Source organism: Ambystoma mexicanum, chromosome 3p (genome assembly GCF_040938575.1).
Source record: "Ambystoma mexicanum isolate Mex_15411 chromosome 3p, UKY_AmexF1_1, whole genome shotgun sequence".
Taxonomy (NCBI): domain Eukaryota; kingdom Metazoa; phylum Chordata; class Amphibia; order Caudata; family Ambystomatidae; genus Ambystoma; species Ambystoma mexicanum.
In genome coordinates this window covers 562623593-562648253 of record NC_090925.1, presented here as the reverse complement: position 1 = coordinate 562648253, position 24661 = coordinate 562623593, and the positions used below count along the sequence as shown (strand labels likewise).

The 24661-nt window shown below is 43.1% G+C and overlaps 1 protein-coding gene across 3 annotated transcripts in view; it reads right to left on the bottom strand.

The window, feature by feature from the left end:
* SULF2 (sulfatase 2) overlaps window positions 1-24661 on the bottom strand; it is a 747920-nt gene that overhangs the window by 283066 nt on the left and 440193 nt on the right. For all 3 annotated transcript variants that reach the window (XM_069651282.1, XM_069651284.1, XM_069651283.1), the window contains exons 8-9: window positions 11861-11989; window positions 1749-1805 (exon numbers count right to left, since the gene is read on the bottom strand). In XM_069651282.1, coding sequence (XP_069507383.1) covers window positions 1749-1805; window positions 11861-11989 — 186 coding nt within the window. The remainder of the gene's footprint in view (window positions 1-1748; window positions 1806-11860; window positions 11990-24661) is intronic.

Sequence of the window (24661 nt, the reverse complement as noted above, 5' to 3'; positions counted from 1 at the left end):
CTGTGCATGCCCTGGACCTCAACAGCGGGCAGAGCTTTCCTCTCCCTCCCTAGCTTTCCTTAGGTGGGCTCAATTATCAGCTCTCTTATTCACCTTTAACCATATGTGTGCGGTGCATTCTTATCAAACCAATTCCCAGTGCTGGAAATGGAAACTAGTAACTGTGGGTTCCCACCAGCGATGGAAGGGGGCGGGGGGAGCAGGGGATGTCACGAGGGAGCGGAGGGAGGGAGTTGCGAACAGAGGAGATTGTACTAAGCCCCCCATAAATAAACATTTCCATTCCAGGAGATTCATTAATTATTAACACCTGGAAAATAACCCAAGAGGAGTGATTCCTATGATGTTGCAGGCAAAGTATAAAGGTGCACACCTGCAAACCTTGCTAAAATATTTTCTGCAGAGTACAATCCTAACAAGCATATTCGGATGTATCCCGACCAGACGGTCAAGTGGTCTAGTGGGTAAGTCTCTCGATCTTCATCCTGATGACGTGTGTTCGAATTCCGGCTTCGGCAACAAAAGCAAATTGAAAACCCGTAAAGGTCTGCATTTGGGTTTCCGAGATCTGTTGGGTATGGGAAAATCCGACCCAATGACCAGTGCAGATTTTACCATGGTTCCTGCAGGCAAAGAAGCTGAGTGCAGTGCCTATGCTTCAATTGATTTATACTGGTGGGATGGGGCACCATTGGTTCGCAACTCAGGACTAAGTGGCTCCCTGATACGAGAGCAACTTTTGCCCTACCTGCTTCATAACCATGACCAGCCAATCCTTTGATTTTTGGTTTAGCCAGATGACCATTGTCCCTAGAATACACCACAGACATCTCAGGCCTACACCGATCCTGATCTGTGGTGAGAGATATTCCAAAAGCAGTTTAATCGCACCCTCCCTGCGAGATCTTCATCTTTGCCAAAATTCCCCTTCTCGGGTATTGACCGCATTTTTCAATCTTTAGCACCACAATGCCTTTTGGCTTTGCCCGCCCTCCTTTACCTAATCCCTTTTTCTTAAACCCCTTTGATGAATGAAATCAAACAACCACTGGCAAAGCCACCAGTTTTGGATTTTGTGTAAGCATGTGATGAGTATTTTCCAGGCACTACAATATTGGTACTATTTAGCCATAAAATGGCAACATATGGCAAATGGTGTTAGTACATGGTAATATTATGGCAGTACCTGGCCACCATCTATATAATGCCTATACAAGACCTAAAGCTATTGGCTTTTACAATGTTTTGTAAGGTCACCCACATTGCTTATAAATCAATTGGCTGAAGTCACACTTAGTTAAGACATCTGTATTATACTAGTAGATAATTTACAGTGTCAATAAATGCATTAACTTTCAGAAGTCTGCAGAAAGTGTAAGAAATAACATTGACATCCCTTTAAAAGCACAGGGCTATCTCAAAGTGATGTAGGGGCTGGATGGCAGGGATTGGGTGGAAATGTCTATAGGAACTAGTATGACCATGGGCAGTCAATGGGTGGGTAAAAATCCAAACAACACTCACAGGCTGCACGTCCCTCATCACATCCCCTCTCTAATCTTCACTTCCCATGCCAATAGTTTCACCCTATAGGCAGTGCTTACAGTACCCGATAGACAAAACTAAAACAATAGCATCAGAACCGCAGCAACAACTTATGGTGGCAGAAAAGTAGAAACAACCTATCATGATGCCGGTGTGTATAACAATGAATAACGTAAACATATGATTTGGAATATAAGTCTTACCCTCGCTCCACTAGGAATGATTCCCTCCACACCTTCAGCTTTTTCTGTGAATGAAATCTGGAAAGGACAGAAAAAATGTGAACTTTCTTGGAAAAATAGCCATTAAATCATTTTTACAGTGTACCTATACACACTTTATTTTCAAATGATATTTGTGAAACTGATACCGTTTTAATCCAAAACCATCTATCTTTCTATTCGTCTGTCTGTCTATATATCTCTGTGGGATTCCCATAGGTCGTGGCTAGCTGGCTAGCGATGGATTGCCGAACAAGTAAAAGGGGGTAAGATGTAATTCAGTACTTAGTGTCTGATGCTGTGCTCTTTGGGGAGCAGTGTCCTTAGTTCCTTCGAGAAATACAGGCGGGTCCCAAACTAATCAATTTATGGCATTTATTCCCGTTTCTTAGGGACATCATTTGGGGGATGTGATGGGTAGCAGTAGTGACCCCTGTGGTCTCTCTTGCTACCCCTGTGGTCTCCCTTGCCACCCCTGTGGTCTCCCTTACTACCCCTGTGGTCTCCCATGTTACCCGGAAATGCTCCCGGGCTGCAGCAAGCGCTATGTGGCTCTTTGTTTCTGGATTGACTGGGTTTCTTGTTTAGGCCTCTTAAAAAAACAGGGGGGTTCCACAAGTGTAACACTTTGAGCAGTGACCCTAAATAAGGAAGAATAGGAACAACAAATAATTTTTCTTTCAGGAATTCTATTCAATAATTGCTAGACTCATTAAAGGTTTATTTCAGGCACACTTCAGGGGGTGAGTCACTGATTTAGTCTATTCTTAAACACCTCACGTTCACAATGCAGACACAAACTTCCAAACAGTATTTAGAGTAGAATAAGCATCAATTTCGGACTATGGATCTGATTCACAGAAGTGCTTTAAAATGGTACGATCCCATTGGAATACACTCTGTGTTCCAGTCCCTATATATATTGAGTTTCACAAGTTGCAGTTATAGTATTTTTATTTCTGTTGTTGTCTCATTTACGATCATCACAAGACATTCCATCTCTGTGTCCTCGGACACTTGACAAAATCCTTGTGCCTTAAAGCATGTCTACAGTGTAGAAATGTTTGACTATAGCACATAAAGTGGCCCTTGATTTCATTGTGCCACAATTAATGCTTTGTTGTAATGTGTCTATCTTTCCGACTTCCCTGGCATGCTGTTCAGGATGTTTGTTTGCATGTATGAGTTAACGAGTGCCCAGAGTACGGGATGCGATTTGAGTGCGCTGCTTTCCATGCACTACTCTAAATTCTTTAATACACAGTTATTAACGCTGCTACGAGCTAGTGTTTTTTGAGAATGAAATCACGTGACCGCACCATAATATCTTGCGGTGGTATCACGTGACACACAGCCTTCAGAGCAACGCGCTAGTTCCCCGATACCGTGCGCGGCTCGCCTCCAATGCTGATCGCTCCTCGTACTGCCGAACGAGTAACAAGTAAGCCATTCAACCCACACGAATATGCACTCCTCCACGCGGAATGATACTAATTCCGTCCGCGTTCATCTCCCTTTCCTTTTTTGTGCCTTTTACTAGGTACTGGCGCATTTCAGCCGCCCAATACGATATATACGGCAACCCTTTGCCCTGATACAACTATCCAGAGAAGAGCATCTGGGGCTACAATAGGTAGGCATAACTAAATACAGAGTGCCCTCCTTCCTGCAGAATAAGGATTAAGTAATATATATCACATTTGACTAATAGAATATGTCCGATGTCTTTTTAGTCATAGGAATACTTTGAATACTTGAAAATGGTGGATTTTCCAATAAGCACCACGACATTCAGTGACTCATGAATTAACGTATGACTTATAAGAAGCCATAAAGGTATGTCCGAGTCCCAAAACCAATCTGATAGGTAACAAGATTTGTAGGCAATAATTGGAAATGAGTAACCTAAGCTTGTGTGTAGATTCTTCTGTGTGCCCACCCTTTCCTCCCTTCCTTTTGTGTTTGCTTCCCCGGTCGCATTCCTTTGTTGTTTTCCTACGTGTCTGGCACTTGTAACTAATCCATATAGTATATGCATGAGAAGCATGAAATATATGATACTCCTCGATGGAGCTAAAAATATGAGAAATCATGATATGTATGACATAGAGTTGAATTAATTTCAAACAAACAACTCACACCACTATATAATCTAGATACTACAGTTATATTCAATAAAATGTCTGATGAGCACCGAAATAGAATATGAGGTTGACAATATGGCTTCCTCCACTGCCCGAAAAAAGTGCTTAGAATAAGTATGGGCTCTGGTTGTCAAATTTTGATATGTGTGTCTCTGTTCTTATAGATATTGTGAGACATCTCTGCAATAGCACTTGTGAAATTCAGCACCCCCGAGATGAGGGTTTGATGTGTCCTGAGGAAAGCCTTACACATACAACTAATCAGTACAAGAACAAGCGACAGTCTATGTGCCTGTGTAATATTAAGGCTGGAAACAGATCTACTCCTGTCGACACAATTTATTGTGGGGATTTTGTATAAAAGCAAACATGCATGGGCTTTTCTAAAGTCACCCATGTGTTACTAACATCACTTAATATATAATGTACTCCATGAATGAACACAAGGACAAAAATGGTTGAATAAGTGTCTCTATAATAACCTGTTTTATGTTGTTTTGATTTGCAAACGTGACCTCTTGGTCTTTTTTTATATCATAGAATAATAAATATATGATATATTTTTTGTATAAACCTGAGCCCATCATCTTTTTATATTTGCTAAAAAAGATATTCCCACAAATGGATATGGAGTGAGTTTTGTCACCTCTGGTGTAGACATCGAAAGGTAGCTTGTTGGGATACCTTTGTGTTTCCTGCATTCAGTCCTCCCCCCACAAGCCCCTAACAAAAAAAGAGGACCAGTGCTATATCAGTGTGCTCACTGATTTTTACACAGTTATTAACCCTTCCAATGGTATGTATTTTGCCACTCTCTGAAGAACGAAAAAGTAGATCAATGCAGACTTGATATGTGGCCATCTTTGCACCTGACCTGCAGATGAACTGATCTGCTTTTAAATCTCAGTTACCAGTTTAATGGTATCCACTACAGAGTTTAATTTGCTTTCTGACTTTGGGAACATTCAAACATGTAATTGCTCATTTTACTACAGCCGGTAAGATAGCTATAACCGGTAAAATAGCTATAGCCGCTAAGATAGCTCAGTGGTTTGAGCGCTCGCTGCCGCAATGTGTGTGTAATCTGCAGGTTCGAATCATGGCAAGTCCAACTCAGCCTTTCATCCTTCTGAGGCCGATAAATGAGTACCAACACAGTTTGGGTGATATCGTATGTATATTTGTTCTATATAAAGAGCGTAAGTGCTGTATAATAACACATCATTATCATTTGGCCTTGGACATCTGCTTGCGTTCACAGTAATTTGGTAATATGGGCCTATACACACTGATATTAATGATACTGGTACGATCCCATGATGAAATGTATATGACATTACAATGATATGGTAATCATATTTTTCGTAGTGCACTTAGGAACAATGCTATGTGATGCCACTTCCTGTTTTGTCAAGGGGTGAACAGTCATGTTCCATCGCTTCCCGTGATGTCACTTTGGAGTGGGGTCAAATGACATAACTTCCTATGATGTCATCAGAGGTCAAGGGTCGTGTCATGTCACTTCCACTACCCCTGACATTTTGGTGCAAAGACATCCCTGCAGTATCCTGCTGCGTTTCAGAAAGTCTTTTTTTCCTTTCTTGCACTTCTTGTTCGGTGAGTTGGCCCACTGAGATGGTGAGATTTTCAGCAAGATTGGAGAGCAACCTTTTTGCCATTGCTTTGTAGGTGATGCAAGCTGATTTAATGATGATGCAGCCTCGAGAGGTTGCCAGTGCAAATCCTACGAAGTAGAATGATGCGGTTGAATTTCTTCTGAACTGTGATTAGGCATGACTCAGTGTTTTGAGCTGGAAAGTACTTTTCAGGTCTGAGGTGCCCAAAGCTTCGACAGCAGTTCTGAAATCTGTGGCGGTGATAGTTCCATTTTGTGATCAGGCAATAGCTGTCTGTGTGTTGTAGGTGACATGCTCCTTACAAGTAAGGTTGCTATGGAATCGCAGTGCTTTTGTGGAGGGTCTCAGTTGGGCTGAGAATCTGTGGAGTCCCTTTCCTGTCAATTCCGAACTAGAGATGCTTTGGTGAATTTTCACAGTAGCATGGACACAGTTGGCATGAAGTTCGTCTTTAGGTAGGAGGTCCACATCCAGTACTGGATGAGGGGGAGGCGGTTCTTGACTTTAATATATTTGTAACACGCAGTGCATGACCCAGGGGCTTAAGGGCGCAGCCAACATGTAGGGGTAAAAACGACAATACAGGCCTAAATATCAAACGTATAGCCCATAGAAATGCAGGCGGGCACCAGTGCCTCCATCCATTTGGCCAGAGAGCATTATCTAAACAGCAAGGTCTTCAGCCTTTTTCTAAACACTGCAGTCAATCAGCTCCCTCAGGTCGAGAGCAATGGCATTCCACGCCCTAAGAGCCACCATGAAGAATGCACATTTCTTCACCTGGGTCAATCCACAGACTGGAATTTTAAGTTGACTGGTGTTGTTTGATTTAAAAGTCCTGATACTCGGTTTGCTCACCAGTGTTTCACTCAGATATAGAGACATTTATGTGTCATCAGCAATAGGCGGAAATGAGTGCTTGCCTCTATGGGCAGCCAGTGTAAGTTACACCTGGCATCAGATATATGATCTCTTTTCTGTAGAATTGTAATTACTCTCACCGCACTATTCTGAATGGATTGCAGTTGAGTACATTCTGTTTTGGCTATACCCACAAGCAAGCTGCAACAATAATCAATTTTGGAACCAATTATAGCTCTTGCTACAGGTTTCACAATTAGCTTTTGAAATAAAAGGATGAAGCTGCCCTAGCAGCTTAATGTAATATGCAGTAGATGAGACCAGGCTGCTCACCTGGGCCCTCATATTCCATTTCTGGTCCAAGTAAACCCCCAGAGTTTTAACTTTTTCTTTAGTTTTGATGTTGCATCCTGCCACTTGGAAGTGAGTGTAGTCTGTTGCTAATTTGCATATCGTAGCCTCTGTACCAACCATCATCAACTCGTTTTTTTCTTTATTAAGTTCCAAACAGTTATTAACCATCCATGATTGAATGAGTCCATACATTCTATTAATGGTTTTCTCATCATCTTTGTGCTTACCAGACAGGGGGATGACACACTGCTTGTCATCAGCATAAATGTTAAAAGCAACATTATTTTCTTCCAATAGGCCGAAGAGTGGCACACTAAAAATGTTATGGAGAGAGGGAGATAAGAAGGCCCTCTGGGGCACACCATATGTCAAAAGTACAGGTTGAGCTTCAGCAACCTTGCTGCAGACTCTGCACCATCTGTTACTCAGGAATGAGTTAACCCATTGAGATGCGCTATCTGAGAAACCCGCCACTCCCGTCAACCTGGTGACCAGTAGAGCATGGTCCACCAGGTCAAAGGCGGCGGAAAGGTCAAACAGCATAAGGAGTGCCATTTGCCCCTTATCCATGATTTGTACCAAACTAGATTTCAGGTCTAATAGGGCCATTTCTGTTCCATCGGTCTCCCTAAAACCTGACTGCCACCTATTAAGAATCCTGTTTGTCTTCAGATGAATCCCCACTTGTGTATATGCTACGCGATTCATGATCTTCATAAGAAAAGGGGTATTTGTAACGGGGCGGTCATTTGTTGGTTTATCCGGACACAAGCCAGGCTTTTGTTAGTAAGGGCATAATCCACGATGCAAGTTGGCTCATGGCTTTCTTTGAGAGACTAGATGGATGTGAGGTCAACCGGACCACATTCTAAGTCACTAGCTTTACTAACCCTCACCAGAAATTAGTGATTGTAAAGAAACAATATATGAGGTTGAATAACATGCCTTAAACACTGAAATACCCTGGTCATTACGGGCAAGCAAATTTTTCTTGTTGTTAAATTTTTCTTGTTGTCATGTTGTTTTGCATTGTTAATATCTATGTTATGCTATTTTTAAAATCACAGTAATAATAAACAAGTGTAATTGTATTTTCAAAAACACTGGGTGTCTCTCATATGTACAGACAACAGGTAGTGATCTGTAAAATGTGTGCTGGCTCCACAACCAGGCCAGTGTTGAACAGGTGGGGAAGCCTAAGTCCATTTTTTCCTCAAACTTTCTTTGCGAGAGGCATTAATAAATGTTCTCTTAGTACCAATCAGCAGGGGAGAGCATGCTTGTATTACTATTGCAGGGCATTCACCCCCTTTGCACATTGTTGGTTTTAAGTTGTTCATGAGTACTACAAGTTCTAATTCTAAAATGGGTTAAAAATAGAAGAGCTTTTCAGGTATCAGTGGTATGCATGTTGCAGGGGCTGAGCTGTCTGCCACCCGGTCCAATCATCTTTTTATTTGTTTCTATATTGAGTTTTATATGGTTGAGTTTTCCACACATTGCTTCCTGTATGGATGTGCACCAAGCAGCATCCTTAATAACAGCAACAGATTTAATCAAGCCTGGATTTTCTAGATCCTTCAAGAGCTTGAAGAGTTCTCTTAACCCAGACTGGGCTTTATATATCCTAGCCTTGAAGGTGTTTTTTTTGCCAGTATAACTGCTTCTTTTTCTTAATTTTAGCGGTTTTAAGAATTTGCAGATCTGGAGGGTACCAAGCATTCCCCTGTCCCTCCACCACCTGCTTGTTTCTCAGTGGTGCTAAAGTATTTGTGACTTTTTGTAGTGTTTGCTGATAAGCGTAAACAATGTCATCAGCCAGAGCCAGTTCATTCATCTTCTCTACCAAGGGTCTCAGCCAGAGTTCCACTGCCTCTGGAGTGAGTTTCTTAAGGTTCCCTGATATTATTGTTGCTTTTTTTCACCTCCCTTTTCTTTAAGAGCCCTTCACACAGGATTGTAAAGTGTATGAAAAGGTGATCAAACCAGGGACACTGAGAAGTCAAAGGATCCGTAGTCCCAGTATGTGGCAACCCAGTCCAAAGTATTCCCCTTGATGTGCGTGGGCCTCTTAATACATTGTGAGAAGCCACGATCACCCAATGCATCCTCCAGACGTCTAGCATGAGGGTCATTCCTATTACCCAGCCACAAATGTAAAATCCCCCATGGCCACAGCCTAAGTGTTCAATTTCAGGGTAGGAAGTAGAGAGTTACAGAGTTGTGTTAAGAATTCTGGAATAGAGGATGGGGGTCTATGAACCAGAATCATATTATAGGTAATTTCTGCATTGGTCCTGATTTTAATCTGTATCACCTCACTATCATTAATATCAGGTATCTCAGTCCTCCATACGCCAAGTGTGCTTTTGAAAATAAAAGAAACCCCAACCCCTTTTCCATCAAGTCTTTCCTGATGAAAGACATCATAGCCAGATGGAATAGCAAGAGCCAACGCAGGTCCTGCTGCGGCATGACGCCAAGTCTCAGTAAGAGCACGGACACCAATATTATGGTCAGCAATGTACGTGGCTACTAAGGCATGTTTCAATAGTGATCTAGAATTCAGGAAAAGTAATTTCTGGCGAGCACTACAATTAGTCTTTAGGTGTAGGTCTTTATTGTCTGATAGTCTGGCTCGTGTTGAAATTGGTAACATAACACTCGGGGTGCCTTCTGTATCCCATTATTGTCCTTCACATTGTGTGCAGTTGACTGGTCTAGTTCATTTATGTCAGCTACCTTCATGCTGCATCTTGATCAGAAGCCTGACTAGTGACAGTAGGTTGTATTGGGTAGTTCCTAGTGTAGTTGGATTGAGATGGGTTTCTCACATTCCCGTACAAAAGTTAGGTGTATGATATCAGGTGGTAATTGGCTTGGTTGCCTTGGGCGTGTGTGGGTTTCCCAAACACGTGGGACGATTTGTCCATTTGTAGAACATCAGTGGTGACTCCTTGAGTGAGGCAGGAATGGATGGTGTGGAGGTGTTGAATGAGTGATTCCACTCAGATGCTTTTCTTGATGGAGTAGGGACAATGTTATCCTTGTAGGCGGTGTCTCTGAAGGTCATGAGGATATTGACTCATCTTCCAGGGTAGAAGAGAAATCTGTGGTGTCTTTGGAACTGTCGATGTGAGGTCTGATGGTATCTATTTTGTCCACAAAGTACTTGTGGATGTTGTTTCATTTCTCAGTGAATTGAGGAATGGCGGGTTGCAGCAGATGGTTGATCTAGCTATCTCCTTTTAGCTGTTATTCTATCTATCTATCTATCTATCTATCTATCTATCTATCTATCTATCTATCTATCTATCTATCTATCTGTTCATGCATCTCTCTACCCATTTTTCCATCTATCTGTTCATTCATCTATGGATATCCATTGGTCTATCTATCTATCTATCTATCTATCTATCTATCTATCTATCTATCTATCTATCTATCTATCTATCTATCTATCTATCTATATCTATTGATATATTAATTCATGCATCCCTCTACCCAACTTTCCATCTATCTGTTCATTCATCTATGGATATCCAGTGGTCTATCTATCTATCTATCTATCTATCTATCTATCTATCTATCTATCTTTATTGAGATATTCATTCATGCATCCCTCTACCCATTTTTCCATCTATCTGTTCATTCATCTATGGATATCCATTGGTATAAATTTGTATCTATCTATCTATCTATCTATCTATCTATCTATCTATCTATCTATCTATCTATCTATCTATCTATCTATCTATCTATCTAAATCTATTGATATATTCATTCATGCATCTCTCTACCTGTCTTTCCATCTGTCTGTTCCTTCATCTGTGGATCTGACTATATTTCTACCTATCTGAACATTTCTATCTCGCAGTGTATATCTGTCTATCTTTGTATCTATCTATATAGCCATCTATCTATGCCTCTATCTCTCTGTGAGGCTCTCAGGCTGTCTTCCTTGCAATATTCTTGAACACTTCTCGCTTGCCATTCAGAAGGGGTATTTATTTGATCAACTTTTTAAGGGCAAAAAGCTGTCAGCATTTTAACCTGTGGCTGTGATCCTGACGTTAACTAGGCCCTATAATGGTCGCCTTCTCAAGCTGAGCTACAATTTGGTAATCAAGATATTGAGGCGCTACCTCTGAACATACTTACCTTTTTCATGCATACCTCAGAGAAGAGGAATTGCTCTCTGGTGAATGTGATACATCATTTTAAGAGACGGTTAATTGTTCGGCAAGCATTGTACCCACTAACTGCACAGGATCACAAATACGCTATTTACGTCGGTGCCTGTCACTTCCATACCGAGGAACATTGCTATTAGTACATGTGATGTGGTTCCTCGTTAGGGAAGTGGTGCTGTATCTTCCATGATGTCGAATTGTTTGATATATAAAGGTAGCTCACTAATGAGCCATCTCTGTGAGGAACTTTCTTTGAAACCTTTGCCCTTGAAGCTTAGACAACTCAGTTTGCAAACAAATGATGAACGCAAATTAATGCACTAATAACTCACATACGATTTGCTCAGGCCGCAGATCAGCAGGCAAAATAAAACCAGGCAGGCTCTCTAATATTTCAGCTCGGTAGCCAGACTGTTTTATTAAGACGTGGAAAGCCGCACTGATGCCGGTACCACTCTGGCAATCTTATGTCCAGATGATTAACCTCTTTGGTGCAAGAGTGCCCAGGCTCACAAGGATTTCCTATTTAATTCGGGACACAAATATACACCCTTAGCACATACTCAGTTTAGGTTTGATCATTGTAGGACGCAGTACATTTCAACACCCTGTAGGCACATGCTTTTCTACGGGGGCATTACACATAGCTCGCCAGGATTGGTGAATCAAAGTTGCGTTAGAAGCACTGGAGAAGAACGGAGGATTTTAATTGGAGCGTATCTGCTGATGCTTCTATGAACATTACATGTAACCAGCCAAAAACAACTCTTTAAGAAAGTGCCACTCCTTCCCCCAGCAGTTGGCGCTGTAATTGCAGCCATGTATGAATTGTGTGTGACGTCCCCAAGCATTGACATTTTAAGCACAGTTTACAGACAACTTCCAGCTATTTGGTGCTGAACTACCTGTTGACGGGTCTTTCTGTGTCGAGGAGTTTGAGTATCGACTTGCCGTCCATGTCCGCTGGAATATCCAAGCCCGCAATGTCCAGCATGGTAGGGGCCAGGTCAATGTTCAGGACAATGTGTGGGTTCCTGCAACACAAACGAAAGCGCATATGATCTCTTGCTAAGGAGCCCACAGACAACAATTTGATGCATCAGTCGCTCGCTTCGTAGGAGCCACGTACTCCTTCACAGTGAATACCTGCGCAGCCCGCGGCCATTCTCGTGGTTTACAAGCGTCACACTGTCATCTTCTAGGCATTGCTGTACATCTCCACCCACAGTGAGTCTTGGTCAATATCAGTTCACCTAGTCACATAACGCATTATGAGCCCAATTCACAGGCGTGTTTTATAATGGCGCCATCCCACAGGAAAACGCTCTGTGAATCCGGCCCTATATGTTCTAAGTAGCAAATCCAAACAATACATAATAAACTGACCCCGCCCCCCTGTACAGGGTTACAATCAAAGCTTGTCTCCTCAGTGAAGACATTATTAATAGTTTTTTCTCCTCTGAGATGCTGTCCTTCGAAACAATCATAAGAAATAACAGTATTTTCACACGCTAGGGTTCCCCCTGTTACTTGCTTTCTGGTCTCTGTTTCGACAGTCTTATCTTATTAAAGATGCTATTGATTTTGAAAGACAGATAACGCTGGCCTCCTAAAATTCTGAGAAGACATTTTAAGCCACTCCCCTTTATTGGCTGGTTTGTATCCAAGTCCATCATCCACCATATCCTGCAGGAGACCAGATCAGCCCCAAGTGGCCATAGATTGGAACCCACACGCGAGATGCAGGGGAATGCAATGGACATCAGAAATCGAGTAATCTTTATCACTGTTCTCCTGAGTCCTAGCTGTTTAGCAGCGGTGAAAGGGAACCTGCTAAAGCAGTATTAATGGTCCAAGTAACATCTACCCAAGATGGATGGTGCACCGATAGCTACCAGGGAATGATACAAAAAGTGAAGGATCGGGCATAGCTCAGACTCAAACTGCAAATATATAGGCACAGAAGGGCTAAAGATAATCCATCATCCTAATTTGATATCATCCATAGTACTCCCGACCAGTTCAAAACGATTTACCACAAAAACCTATGCAACCGTATCATTAGAGAACATAGCAACTATAGATGGGTGGCATGGCATGGACCCCAGAGAAGACAATGACCCAAGGACATTGCTGGCAAAGGAAAGAGGAATCTATGTAGTGCAAAAGGCCATTAATAAGTCTGTCCTCACCCCGGAAGCCGAACAGGGTCAAGAAAGGAACTGAACTGAAAGATTTCAGGAAGCACTGTAAACCAAGCTCTTTAAAAGTAAATTAAGGAACATCTAGTGAAAATGTGGCCATGGAAATCTTGTATTCACGTTAAGAAAATGTAGAATAAAATATGCATTTGGCAGACACGAATGTTGTAGGAACGAGATCCATAAGAAACATTCAGAATTTGTATAAATATATTTCTGAAACACAATCAAATCTTCATTTTAAAAAATGACCAAAGACTTCCTTTTTGCCTCTCAGATACATCGCAGTTCGCTTCTTCTACAGATCCCCGTCTTTGTGGTTTCACTATACATATCTGCGTAACACTGTTATAAGGCTCCAAGTCCTTCCAAGAACCAGGGCCCAGGGGAATGCGCTACGAGAAGCCATGCTTATTTTACAGAGTCCTTACTCGCATCCAGTTTGCTCTCTAAATACATCTTGGCAGTTTGCAGCTCTTAGTGGGTAAATTAGTGTTTTTTTCTCTAACATTAACTTACTGTTTCCAGAGGGAACCTCTTTCTGCCAGAAAGTGAAATCCAAAAGCTCACAAAACCCACACGGAAAACAAAATCCATATCTGCTCATGTATGAGCTTCAGTGTGTACTGGTTTCATATAGTGCAAACCTAGCTGTGAAGCAACATGGCATGGCATGACAAGGGGACAAACCAATATAGTGCAATAATATGGATACACTTAGAGGGATAGACTATTAGGGGGACAATTAGAAGGACATGCAGAGAGGGTACACAGCAGGCGACAAGCAGAGGATACAGGTTAGGGAGAGAAATACAAACCCAGTATTATTTAATTAGTTTGTGGATCTGAAGCTGTACTGTACTCTTCTTCTTCTTCTTCTTCTTCTTCTTCTTCTTCTTCTTCTTCTTCTTCTTCTTCTTCTTCTTCTTCTTCTTCTTCTTCTTCTTCTTCTTCTTCTTCTTCTTCTTCTTCTTCTTCTTCTTCTTCTTCTCATTATTATTATATGCTTATTAAGCACCACACGGCCAAGGGCCTCAGTGCACATATTTGTTGATGCTGTAATCCTGTGAGTGTCACATGATATGACCTTGCTAAATCCCTAGACCTGCTAACTCACCCCTCAAAACATGACACTCATAAAAAAAAAAAACACCAAGAAGGCTGAATCAAGGTAATAACATGTCACCATCTCTCTGAAAATGGCTGAAAGTAATGCCCTATTCAAGTGCTTGTCCTTGTTTCAGTCCCTGCATCCATCTCAATTCTATAGAAAAATCCACGGCCATCAATACATTCTCCATCAAAATGTGAACACTTTTAGAGCCTCCCATCCTGCCCACCCCCTTTGATTGGCCTGTGAGGCCATTTTAAGACACTACATCTGGGCAGCCTTTGCTCGGGCAGCCCTCGGCTAAGGGCCTAAAGGCAAAGGGCAGCTCCCAAAGAAGCAGCTCCACTCTGTGTTTGCTCGTGTTCGCCTGGGAAGCCTGCCGCCGTCACCCAGCAGCAACTGATAAGGTAAGTGTGGTTTGGGTGGGGAATACAGAAATTACTGTATTGCAGTAAAGCCCTACCACTCTTATTACCTTACATAACATAGCACACCCATGTTAGCCAGCTAGTAATTAGTTTTCAAGCACTGCTTTGTCTCAAATTGGGGTGTTTCCACCACTGCTCAAGTGCCTCGAATTAAGCGTTTCTCCATTTCTGCTACGTCTCAAATGTAGACGTTTCCTCCCACTGCTCTAGTATCTCAAATGTAGGTGTTTCTCCATTCACTGCAGTGTCTCAAATTTAGTTGTTTCTCAACTCACTGTCATATCCCATATTTAGGCGGTTCTCCATTCACTGCTATGTCTCAAATTTCGGTGTTTTCTCCCACTGCTCACGTTTCTCAAATGTAGGCGTTTCTCCAATTACTGTTGTGTCTCGAACTTGGATGTTCTCCCCCACTGCTCAAGTAGCTCACATTTAGATATTTCTCCATTCTCCCTCTCACTGCCATAATTAAATCTGGGTGTTTCTCTACAGCCGTACCAAAGTTGACTTCTGAGTGTGTCCATGGCTGTGCCAAAGTCACTTCCAAATATTTACGTTGCTGCTGCCAAGGTTGGATCTAGGTGTTTTTCCCTCTCACTGCCACAGCTAAATCTAGGTGTTTCAACGGTACCGCCAAAGTTGATTTCTGAATGTGTGGACAAGTCAAAGTCAATTCTGAGGGTTCACATTACTGTTGCCAAGGTTGGACCTAGGCCTTTCACTCTAGCTGAAATAGATGAATCTAGCTGTTTATACTGTAGGAGTCCCTCACCCTGCCATAGTTAAATCCATTTGTTACCACTGTAGTGGCAAAGTTGATTTATAAGTGTGTCCATTTGCTGTGCCAAAGTCAATTCTGAGGTTTGACCGTTACTGTTGCCAAAGTGCAGTACCATAGTCTATTCTAGGTGACTTTCGCGACTAGAAACACTTGTGTACAGGCGCGTTATAAATGCCTTATCATATCTACCTTCTCTCCCCGCTAGGCCATGCCAGCTCAGGACATACCCCATCCAGGCCCCACCCCCCCTTTTCCATGCATCGGCCCTCTCTCCTCTCTCTCAGCACCCCACCCCTCCCAGAGCCAACACTCCTCCACCCTAAATTAAGACCACTCAGGCAGCCCATTTGCACTCCACTCTCAGTACCCTTCATGCCCTCCGCCCATTTTGCTCCCTGCCTGCCCATTTCACTCCCCGCCTGTCCAATCCCACTTTGACCACCCCTGCACCACCCACACAGAAATAAGACAACACCACAAGGGGGAAATCAAGAACCAGCTCAGCATTGCTCTGGATGGAATGGGGGAATGGGCAGGTATGGCACAAATATGAACCATAGGATGGGCACTCCTTGGGAAAGGTACCTCCTTAAAATGTCCAGTAAGCATTCGATATCTTGGTAGACTCGCCACCCGACCCACTATGAAGAATCTGGAAGCACAACCCGTACCTCTCCTGTGGCGAATAGCTGTAGCATAGACTGTCACTGCTGCTGTTTTTATCACACCCGCAAGAAACACAAGAAGAAGCCAAGTACCTGAGCGGGTGCCCTAACCACAAAGCGCCATTAATGGCCAAAAAGTATGTATAACACACCACTACACTGGCCGCAGGCATTGCTATCCACACACATCAGTATACAGCAAGGACTATGACAAAATTCGGTCGTGCTGTTCTTAAAAATTCTATGCCTACTTACACCAGCCTACACTTCAACACCTCTGATAGCAGAATGCAGCGTAGTCCTACGACAAATTTGTGCACGCTGAAGACATAGCGAGTCTCTAGCACAGACACTACCCTACTTCTCTCAGCACCCATCCACATGCCTGACCGCATGGGTTGCTTCTCGACCGGAGCCTGGCCAGCCTCGCTAAGCCTTTTTTTGACCAAATGCTCACAGGCATCCTGATCATGCCTCATGACCTCCAACACTCTGGACTTCGGTCCTCCGAGGGCGTTACCCCTAACAGCACATTGACTATAATAATGGTAAGATTGCGCTATATAAATGACAAGTACAGAACAATGCAATGCAATAATGTGGCTCTCATAAACTGTCAGCTGTCCCCTTTTCCCATATTACCACACTACTCCTAAATCATGTGCCTCCACATCGCTACTCATCTCCCCAGAACTCCATGGGCATACATGGGGATTCTATGTCCACATTGGCATGATTCCTCTTCTCATCATACCCATCCCCTGTTCCAGATACAGCCTGCCTCACACCCTTTGCACTCATTATCTACTGAGCCTATTGGCCGCCCATGCACCCTGTGCTGTCTCTGGCTTTCGCTCCTTCACCCTCCTTGCTCCACACCACTGGAACCTACTGACCGGCCTGACATCGAGACCGTCACCACAATCCAAGCTTCAAAATCTACCCTCAAGTAACATCTCCTCTCACCTGAAGGGTCCCCTGCACTCATCTGGTCCTCAGCACTACACCGCTGACTACCCTCAGCCCCTGCTGTGATTCAGTTCTTTTGCCCCCCTGGACCTTACTCCAGGAACTCATTATATCCTGAAATAAAGAACATATCCTCTTTATGCCGACTAAAATCTGCTTTGGTGAGGTGCCTCTTTGCCCTAGAGAGACGGTCAACAATGTACAGCAGCATCACGCTGACCCATTACCTCTTCACCCAGGATGACCCTGCACTCCCTTTACTGTAAATTGTGTAAATCATTCTAAATATGTCTTTCATGTTAGCATCGTTTGATGTGATGTTCCATTTCTATGCTCCCACCTTCCGCCTCTCTGCTGCAGGTGTCTTGTTACTTGCTCACTATCCACGCTCTGCAGCAGGCAAGCATCCAGCAGTGGAAACGGCTCTGGCTGCCACATGAACTTTGCAAATTGTTTCTTGTTGAAGCAATGGGTCTCTTATATAGAAATAGAAAAAAGCAAATACCACAGAAACGTGAAGACTGAAAACCCCACTTTAACCATACAGGGCCAATGGAAGAGACTGAAAAACAAAAGCATGCATCTGTCCCCAACACATACTGACACAAGTGTCAGCGCCTACATAATTGCATGACCTAATTAGGTCAAAGTGACCAAAAACATGTGGCACCCATCAGCATTTTCAAGGATGTTTAAAGTGAGAACAGAAATTCAGAGAATATGTTTTCTCCGGTAAGTGAAAATGTCCATTGCAATATGAATATATGAGAAATCATTCAATATTACACAACTTATGGGATATCTGTGTTTACCTCCTGAGAGTTCCACTACCCCAAGATTCAATCAACGTTTTACGTTGTTTGCAGTATGGAGCTCCAACCACTCCACCTTGCTGTATTGAATGCCGGCATATTCTACGCTATCAGGAATCCAAGATACACAACTTGCTAAAGGATGCTGTCGGGACCTCTGGCTGGGATGACATGATGTTTACAGAAGCCAGCCCAGGGGAACCACCAAAAATGCCAAACATGGATGTGAAGCCCTTCGAGGTACAGCAAAAGAAAAGAGCGGCACGAGTTTGCTAATTTAGGCAATGCTGGATCCTAAAGGTCCCACTCGCGTAAGAGTGACTTGGGGGTCCCCTTATCCTCCAACCTGTGTGATTTAGGTCAAAGATGGGCGATTTAGGTGAACCGTAACAAAACAGGGACCTGTGTGTTGCAATGCTGTGAACCTCAGCTGCAGTGACTGCAGGAACGAGGTCATGGTGTGGTTGCACCTCCACACAGAGACGATCTACAGGAGCAGCCAGTATTGCAGTAAACAATTAAGAACTATGAGCACTGACATTTTAAAGTCGAAGAACGTTCCAGGATTACAAGAGGAGTGTAGCATCGATGTTCCGTTGTGTAAGAATATACAGGGAGACACCCTAGAAACTAGATCTTATGCTTGCAACACTCTGCCAATGAAAAAACAATCACAGCCTTGATGGGACACAGACAACCGCCAATGGCATTGAAATGTAGCATTTAACGCCTGCACTTGGGCCTTAATGCCCTGCCATCCTAAGTCTTTTGCTCAGGCCATGCAAGGGCTCAGGGGCGTAAATAACCAAGGCACACCATGAACACAGGTGTGAAGGCAATTGGCATCCATTGTCCGAGGCCTTAATAGTTTAAAAATAATGTTTATTCTGGAGGGAAGCACGCTTTTTGTGACCCGCACATGGCTATTTTCCTTCAAAACAAACAATAAACCATTATGACTCTGTCTGGAAATAGGAAAGGTACATTCTCCCTTTACTAGTTCAAATATCGGGATGCAGGCCATTCAGTTGTGCTACCAGTGTTTGGTTAAGTGGTGAGCAGTGAGGAAAGTTGAGAAACTGTATGGTGGGCATGTGCAGTGGTGTCAGTGGAGAAGGAGACCTGGTCTGTGGGACCAGCTATGCAGGATAACAATGGCGGGCCAAGGAGAGTCTCAACAGCCCGGCATAGAATGCAGACGTTCACTGCTGGAATATGCTGCATTCTGATTGGCGAGTGCCTCTCCCTGAAGTGAAAATTATGCATTTTAATGCATTGTTTATGGACTGTGCAATCAAATAGGCTAGTTCTGGTACAGGAGTTGAGACCCCAGATTGGAGGAGTGGCCTCAATAGTTACATCTGTCCAATGGGACCATAGAGACGGTCTATTTCTCCAACATCAATTGAAAAACGGAGAGAAATGCCCATCATTACAACAGGCAGGCGGGCTAGTCATGAAACTACGAAATGGGCAGCATGTCCTCCAGACAGAAACTTTGCTATTTGAGTAGGGCTGGGAGTGGCCTCCTCACACCATAAAATCAAAAAGCTTGCTTTGGGTTAACATGAAAGCACTGAGGTGAGGCATTCATGCTCTCATCAATGAGTAAAGATATTGTTCAGTCTTGGGGTGAGGAAAGATAATAGAGAAGATCATAGTAGTTTACAAAGTCACATAGGGGATGTAAGATATTTATTTTTATTTTTTCATTTATTTAATTTGCATTTTTATAGCGCTCACACAGCCCGTGGGCATCGAGGTGCTGTTACGGGAATATGTCTTAGTTATGTAATTATAACACGCTTAATACCCAGAGGTTTCTAAGCGCAGACCCGGGGATCGAACCTGTGCTGTTTCGTGTCGTCTTGTTTCCAAGGTGCACGTTGCCGCTGAGCTATGCTCCCGTTTCTTATCAAAGCATATCCTACATTTTTATCATCGACAATAGACCAGGCTGCTTTTGGCTAATACGCACATTTCTGGGCGCAGTACTGGCTGCGCCAGCATCAGCTCATACAGAAAGGCTGAGTATGCACATAGAGGGGATACCACACAAGCTTTAAGGTGCTATTGGAGCATAAGAAGCCTGCAAGTGCAATCCCAGGTTCTACCTTCATATCTGGAAATGTGGTCCTTTCCCCAGCCTATACCAGGGACTAGCAGAGAAAAAGGAGAAACGGGAAAAATCTGCCTTCTCAAAGGCCAAGAACTTAATGGGAACACAGTTTGGGTCCAGCTAGAGTGTGTACTATACCATCATATTGAAGAAGATCAAACGCTGAATTAAGCTGAATTGATGATTGCTTATGTTGTGAGACTGCTTTGCTCCCAGCAAAGTAATCAGACCTTTGTACAGCAGAGATAGAAGTGGTTGTCTATGCATGCCGCTTTCTTCTTAGCACATTATGTTGCAGCCACATCGACCTATCAAAGCCGAAAGTTGATTTAGAAAGATTTGTAGGCCTAACAATTACTTTGGTTTCTTCATGTTTGAACTCAGCATGTTGAAGGCAAATGCTTGCTTGGAGGAGCATGCTCACTAAATCTGCAAAGTTTGAGCATGCCTAGAGAACAGAACCTTCATCTATGAGGAAATCGTTCCGGGTCATAGAGTATATAGGACAAAGGGTTTGGTTTTCAAAGGTTGTTTTACAATGTGGTTTTCATCTCACTACTGAGGCACCACAGAGGTTGAGGATTGCCCCAGGAACTTTAATAGGGACATCTCATGGAATTATTTGTCTGCAGTTGCCCAGCCACCTGAATCCTGAACATCACTGAGCGCTCGCTTTAGTCAAGGGGATAGAGGTGCTCTCTTTGGAATCTTTGCTGCTCTGTGCATGTGTATATCATTAGGGTGAGTGCTGCTGACCTCTGTTTTTCAGGGACTGCCTCTGTGGAGATCAGTTTCTATCCCAAACCACATCAACTGAACACCTCTCGACCAGTTGATGAAATCTATTCGGTACCTACCACCCACCATGCCAGACAACCTGTCAGTTCCAATGTACTAAAGCCTTATTGTTAAAAAGGCAAACAAATGTACTCTACTGAGATGGTGGCCTCTGCACATGTACCCCTCTAATGGATAAAGGTATAAGTATGTTAGGTTCAGTTGTTTAGATAGTCAGAGCATAAAGGTAATTACATATATAATCAGATTGCTCTTGAAAAGAAGGCAGCCAGCTATTGGACATATGGAAGAGTTAAGTATATCAATGCAGTTGTGGTGAGTTTCTATAGCCTGCTTTTCAACACAGAACGAGGGACATGTTTGTTTCCAACCTCAGTCTCAGTTGCACATTTTGCTGTTTGCCTTTGGCATCCAACCCATGGTCACACCTTTTGAGTGGAAGAACCCATCTGGCCTCGATACAAACAGGAGTGTACTGGGACCTGGACTGACACCTCTGAGCAGTTCCATTGTATTTATTTTTTTACAAAACATAACAATACACAACCTTCTACCATCTCCCAATGACCAAACCAGAGTTACTTGCATTTTCCTTAATCTCAGTGGTCTACTTAGTCATCGCTGGCACTAATATTCTGATGGATACACTATTTGTTAAAAATAACGAGAGCGTCAATCTAGACTTCAGAACAGTTTCTACGCAGAATGGTTTCTGCCCTTTTATGGGAGCCTGAATTGTTAACAACATCTCAACAAGTTCAAGATGTGGTTGTATATGAGTGCCCTTTTAGGAGGTGAGTGGAACCGATGGGTTGCGTAGAAGGAGCGAAAAGACAGTGTTGCGTCATGGGCGAAATCAGCTTTTGAATGCTTTCGTAGCTACAGTGTATCCTTCCACGAATAAAACAGATTAAATAATTGTTCGGTACTCCAGCTGGATAAAGACCATTACAATCTTATATTTAATGGGAGAAAGGTGATGCTTTGATCATTGCAGCTGCAAATGAGTTTACTTATTACAAGATGGCGGGATGGAGAGAGAGCGATATGATGATGCGGTCATTGATGATGCTGCCCCAGGTGGTTCCTGGAGCTCACGCAACCATCTAGTCGACTGCTGCAGGTGGGAAACAAGTTGTCTCAACCAATGGAAAGACCATATCAGCAATATCAAATCTAACAGATCACCCAGACTCACTTCACCAGAGAATTGCCTTTGAGAAATTATGTCCATGAAAAAAAGATACAGTTTGATGATGCACAGGCTTGTCACATAAACTTCCTCTTTGCTGTAAAATTGGCAGTTGTGTTCATTCCAATTTCCTGAAATGGGCATGGATTCCCTGTGAATACTTGGATGCACTGGCATCAGTGGAGGACCTTTGCTGACAATGTTGGGGTTGGGGGGGGCGTCATGACATCTAAATGAAAGAGGCTCCTACCAAATGGTTGGGACAACATGGTGTGCCACAAAAGTTGGCGGGACAACCACCCTTGTTCCCCCCTAAAATTACGCCCATGACTGGTATCACTCTTGCCCTTTTGGTCCGGTGATACAGGATAAGCCTTTCCTGTAGTCACCCTGCAGACATCTGATTATCAGAGTGCCCGCTGGCATTGATTTCTTCTGGGGAAAAAGGAAGAGGCTAAATACCTCTCATGACCATGCACACCTGGAAAGAGTCTCAGAATTAGCAGTCGAGTTAGCGACTCACTTTCATCCAGCCACTGCCTGCTGGCACTCTCTCTACCAACCATGTGACAGGAAGAGAGCTGTGTGGGAAAGGTCAATGAGTACACTTCATTTGAAAAGGTTGGCCCCTGCGCTAATGGCACAGAGTACAGTTTGCCTTGCCAGGTGTGCACATTGGCATTAAAAAGGACCGCCAGACAGATACTCCAATACCTAACTTTGGGGCCTAGCATTCATTTTCAGAGATAAATACCCCACGCATAGGAGGATATCAGGCCCTCAACATGTGCTCGACACACGAGGTGGTGGTATAGACCCACATCATCCCCCTAAAGGTCCCCTTCTAAAAGCAGGAGGAGAGTCCCAGGGCCCGCACGACATAGAGGGTTGCAGATACAAACTCGCCTGTTTGCACAGGTGTGCCAATGACCAGCCTTAACACACACAGTGCAGCAGAAGTGACAATCTGCATCTGTATCGTTTTGGGAACGGGACCCTATTGTGACGTGAATGTGGAAGGGTTTCCCTTTGGAAGGAACCCTTTGTTCCTATGCAAGTCTATTAAAGGTAAACTAGAAGCACTCTGGCACACACAAAGACTTTGTGTATGTGGCTAATTGTTATATTCAACGCAGCGTAAAAATGGCACATGACAGGAACATGGCTTTCTGCACCCTCATACAATGCCATATGTGGCCATTAGCTGTTTGATGCTGAATTATGTGGCAACAAAAAGCAACATGTTGCAATGCGGAGGCAAATGTTACAGAATGTTGTCCTGCAAGTAGACTGTGGTCCCTATGAACAGAGAAAAGCAGAAAACAAATCAAGGAAACTTGATTATCCTGTAAAACAAAAAGATCATTAAATGATAACGTTGACTATTTTAATAATAGCAAAGCTTGTGTATGCTATTTCTGGTGGCTCGCAAACACACATTTAATTACGAGTTACATCTGCGAAGCATTTTTCAAGAAAATGACAACTACAGCATGAAATCTGCGAGGCTAGACTTCTTTGAATAGTGTTAATTACTGTTTTGAAAGAACAATTAAAGCCCATTATGCAAAAAAGGATTCAATATGTTGCCATGGCATACTGAATGTATGCTTCATATAATGGCTTGATATCTGAAAATGTCCAGAGGCAGTAAACATAATTTACTTATAATTAACTCTGATAATCTAGTGATGAATAGTATTTTCGAATGTATGGGATTTTATGCTAGCAGAACTGTGTGCTTGGTACATACAAAGATTTAGATTTGGGCATGTAGCGATTAATATGTGATACTGGCTACTTTTAGCCTGATTTTGGAATCACCCAGATTGATAATGTATGTGTAAAAAACATGCATAAAAGGTTTACACACAGTTTACTATCCCTTTTACCACTTTGGTAGATTTTCATGTTTTTGACAGGTCGAGCAGGGCAATCGAATGAAATGTACGATCCCGCCACCCCCATCCGCTCCATCTGTCAAATACGAGGATATCTCCACCAGCATTGGATTTTGATGTTAGGAGACATGCTTTGAATACCCGTGGAAAGCACCAGCTTTTTCACATGCTTATAGCCCACAGTGTGGGAGGCATTTACAAATAGTTTTGAAACACAAAAACCCGGATCCGCGTAGATTTCTGTGTTACATTCACACCGTTGTCCAAAATGACTCTAAAAATGGTATGCTTGAGGTTCTCTCTGCTCAATCACAGGGTACTTCGAAAATAAGTTCCAAAATGTCTGCGATATTTCCAAGAAATTGCAAGAGTGGCGTGGTGATATGGAAATGGGGATATTTTCTGACAGATGAGTTATTCTGAAAGCTGAGTGTTCTGGGGAAGAATATGCCACATGTCCCACTGGGGAACAAAAAGCATTGTGGGTCGGAAGTTGTTGCTTTGTAAAATAGCTCTTGACCTGCTCGTTTCGTTGAGCCTCATTGAGGAGGGAAATGTAGAGTGCACGTTTCTGTTCCAGAGGGGTGCCCCCCTCTCCTAAAACATTGTTACTTGGTACCATAGCACTGACTCCCAGGGTCTTCATCTCATTTCCGATGTGCGCCTATCTAACCCTTGTGTTAGTTCCCTGTCATGTGCTTGTAACTTCTCCCACCTCTGTCACCTTCT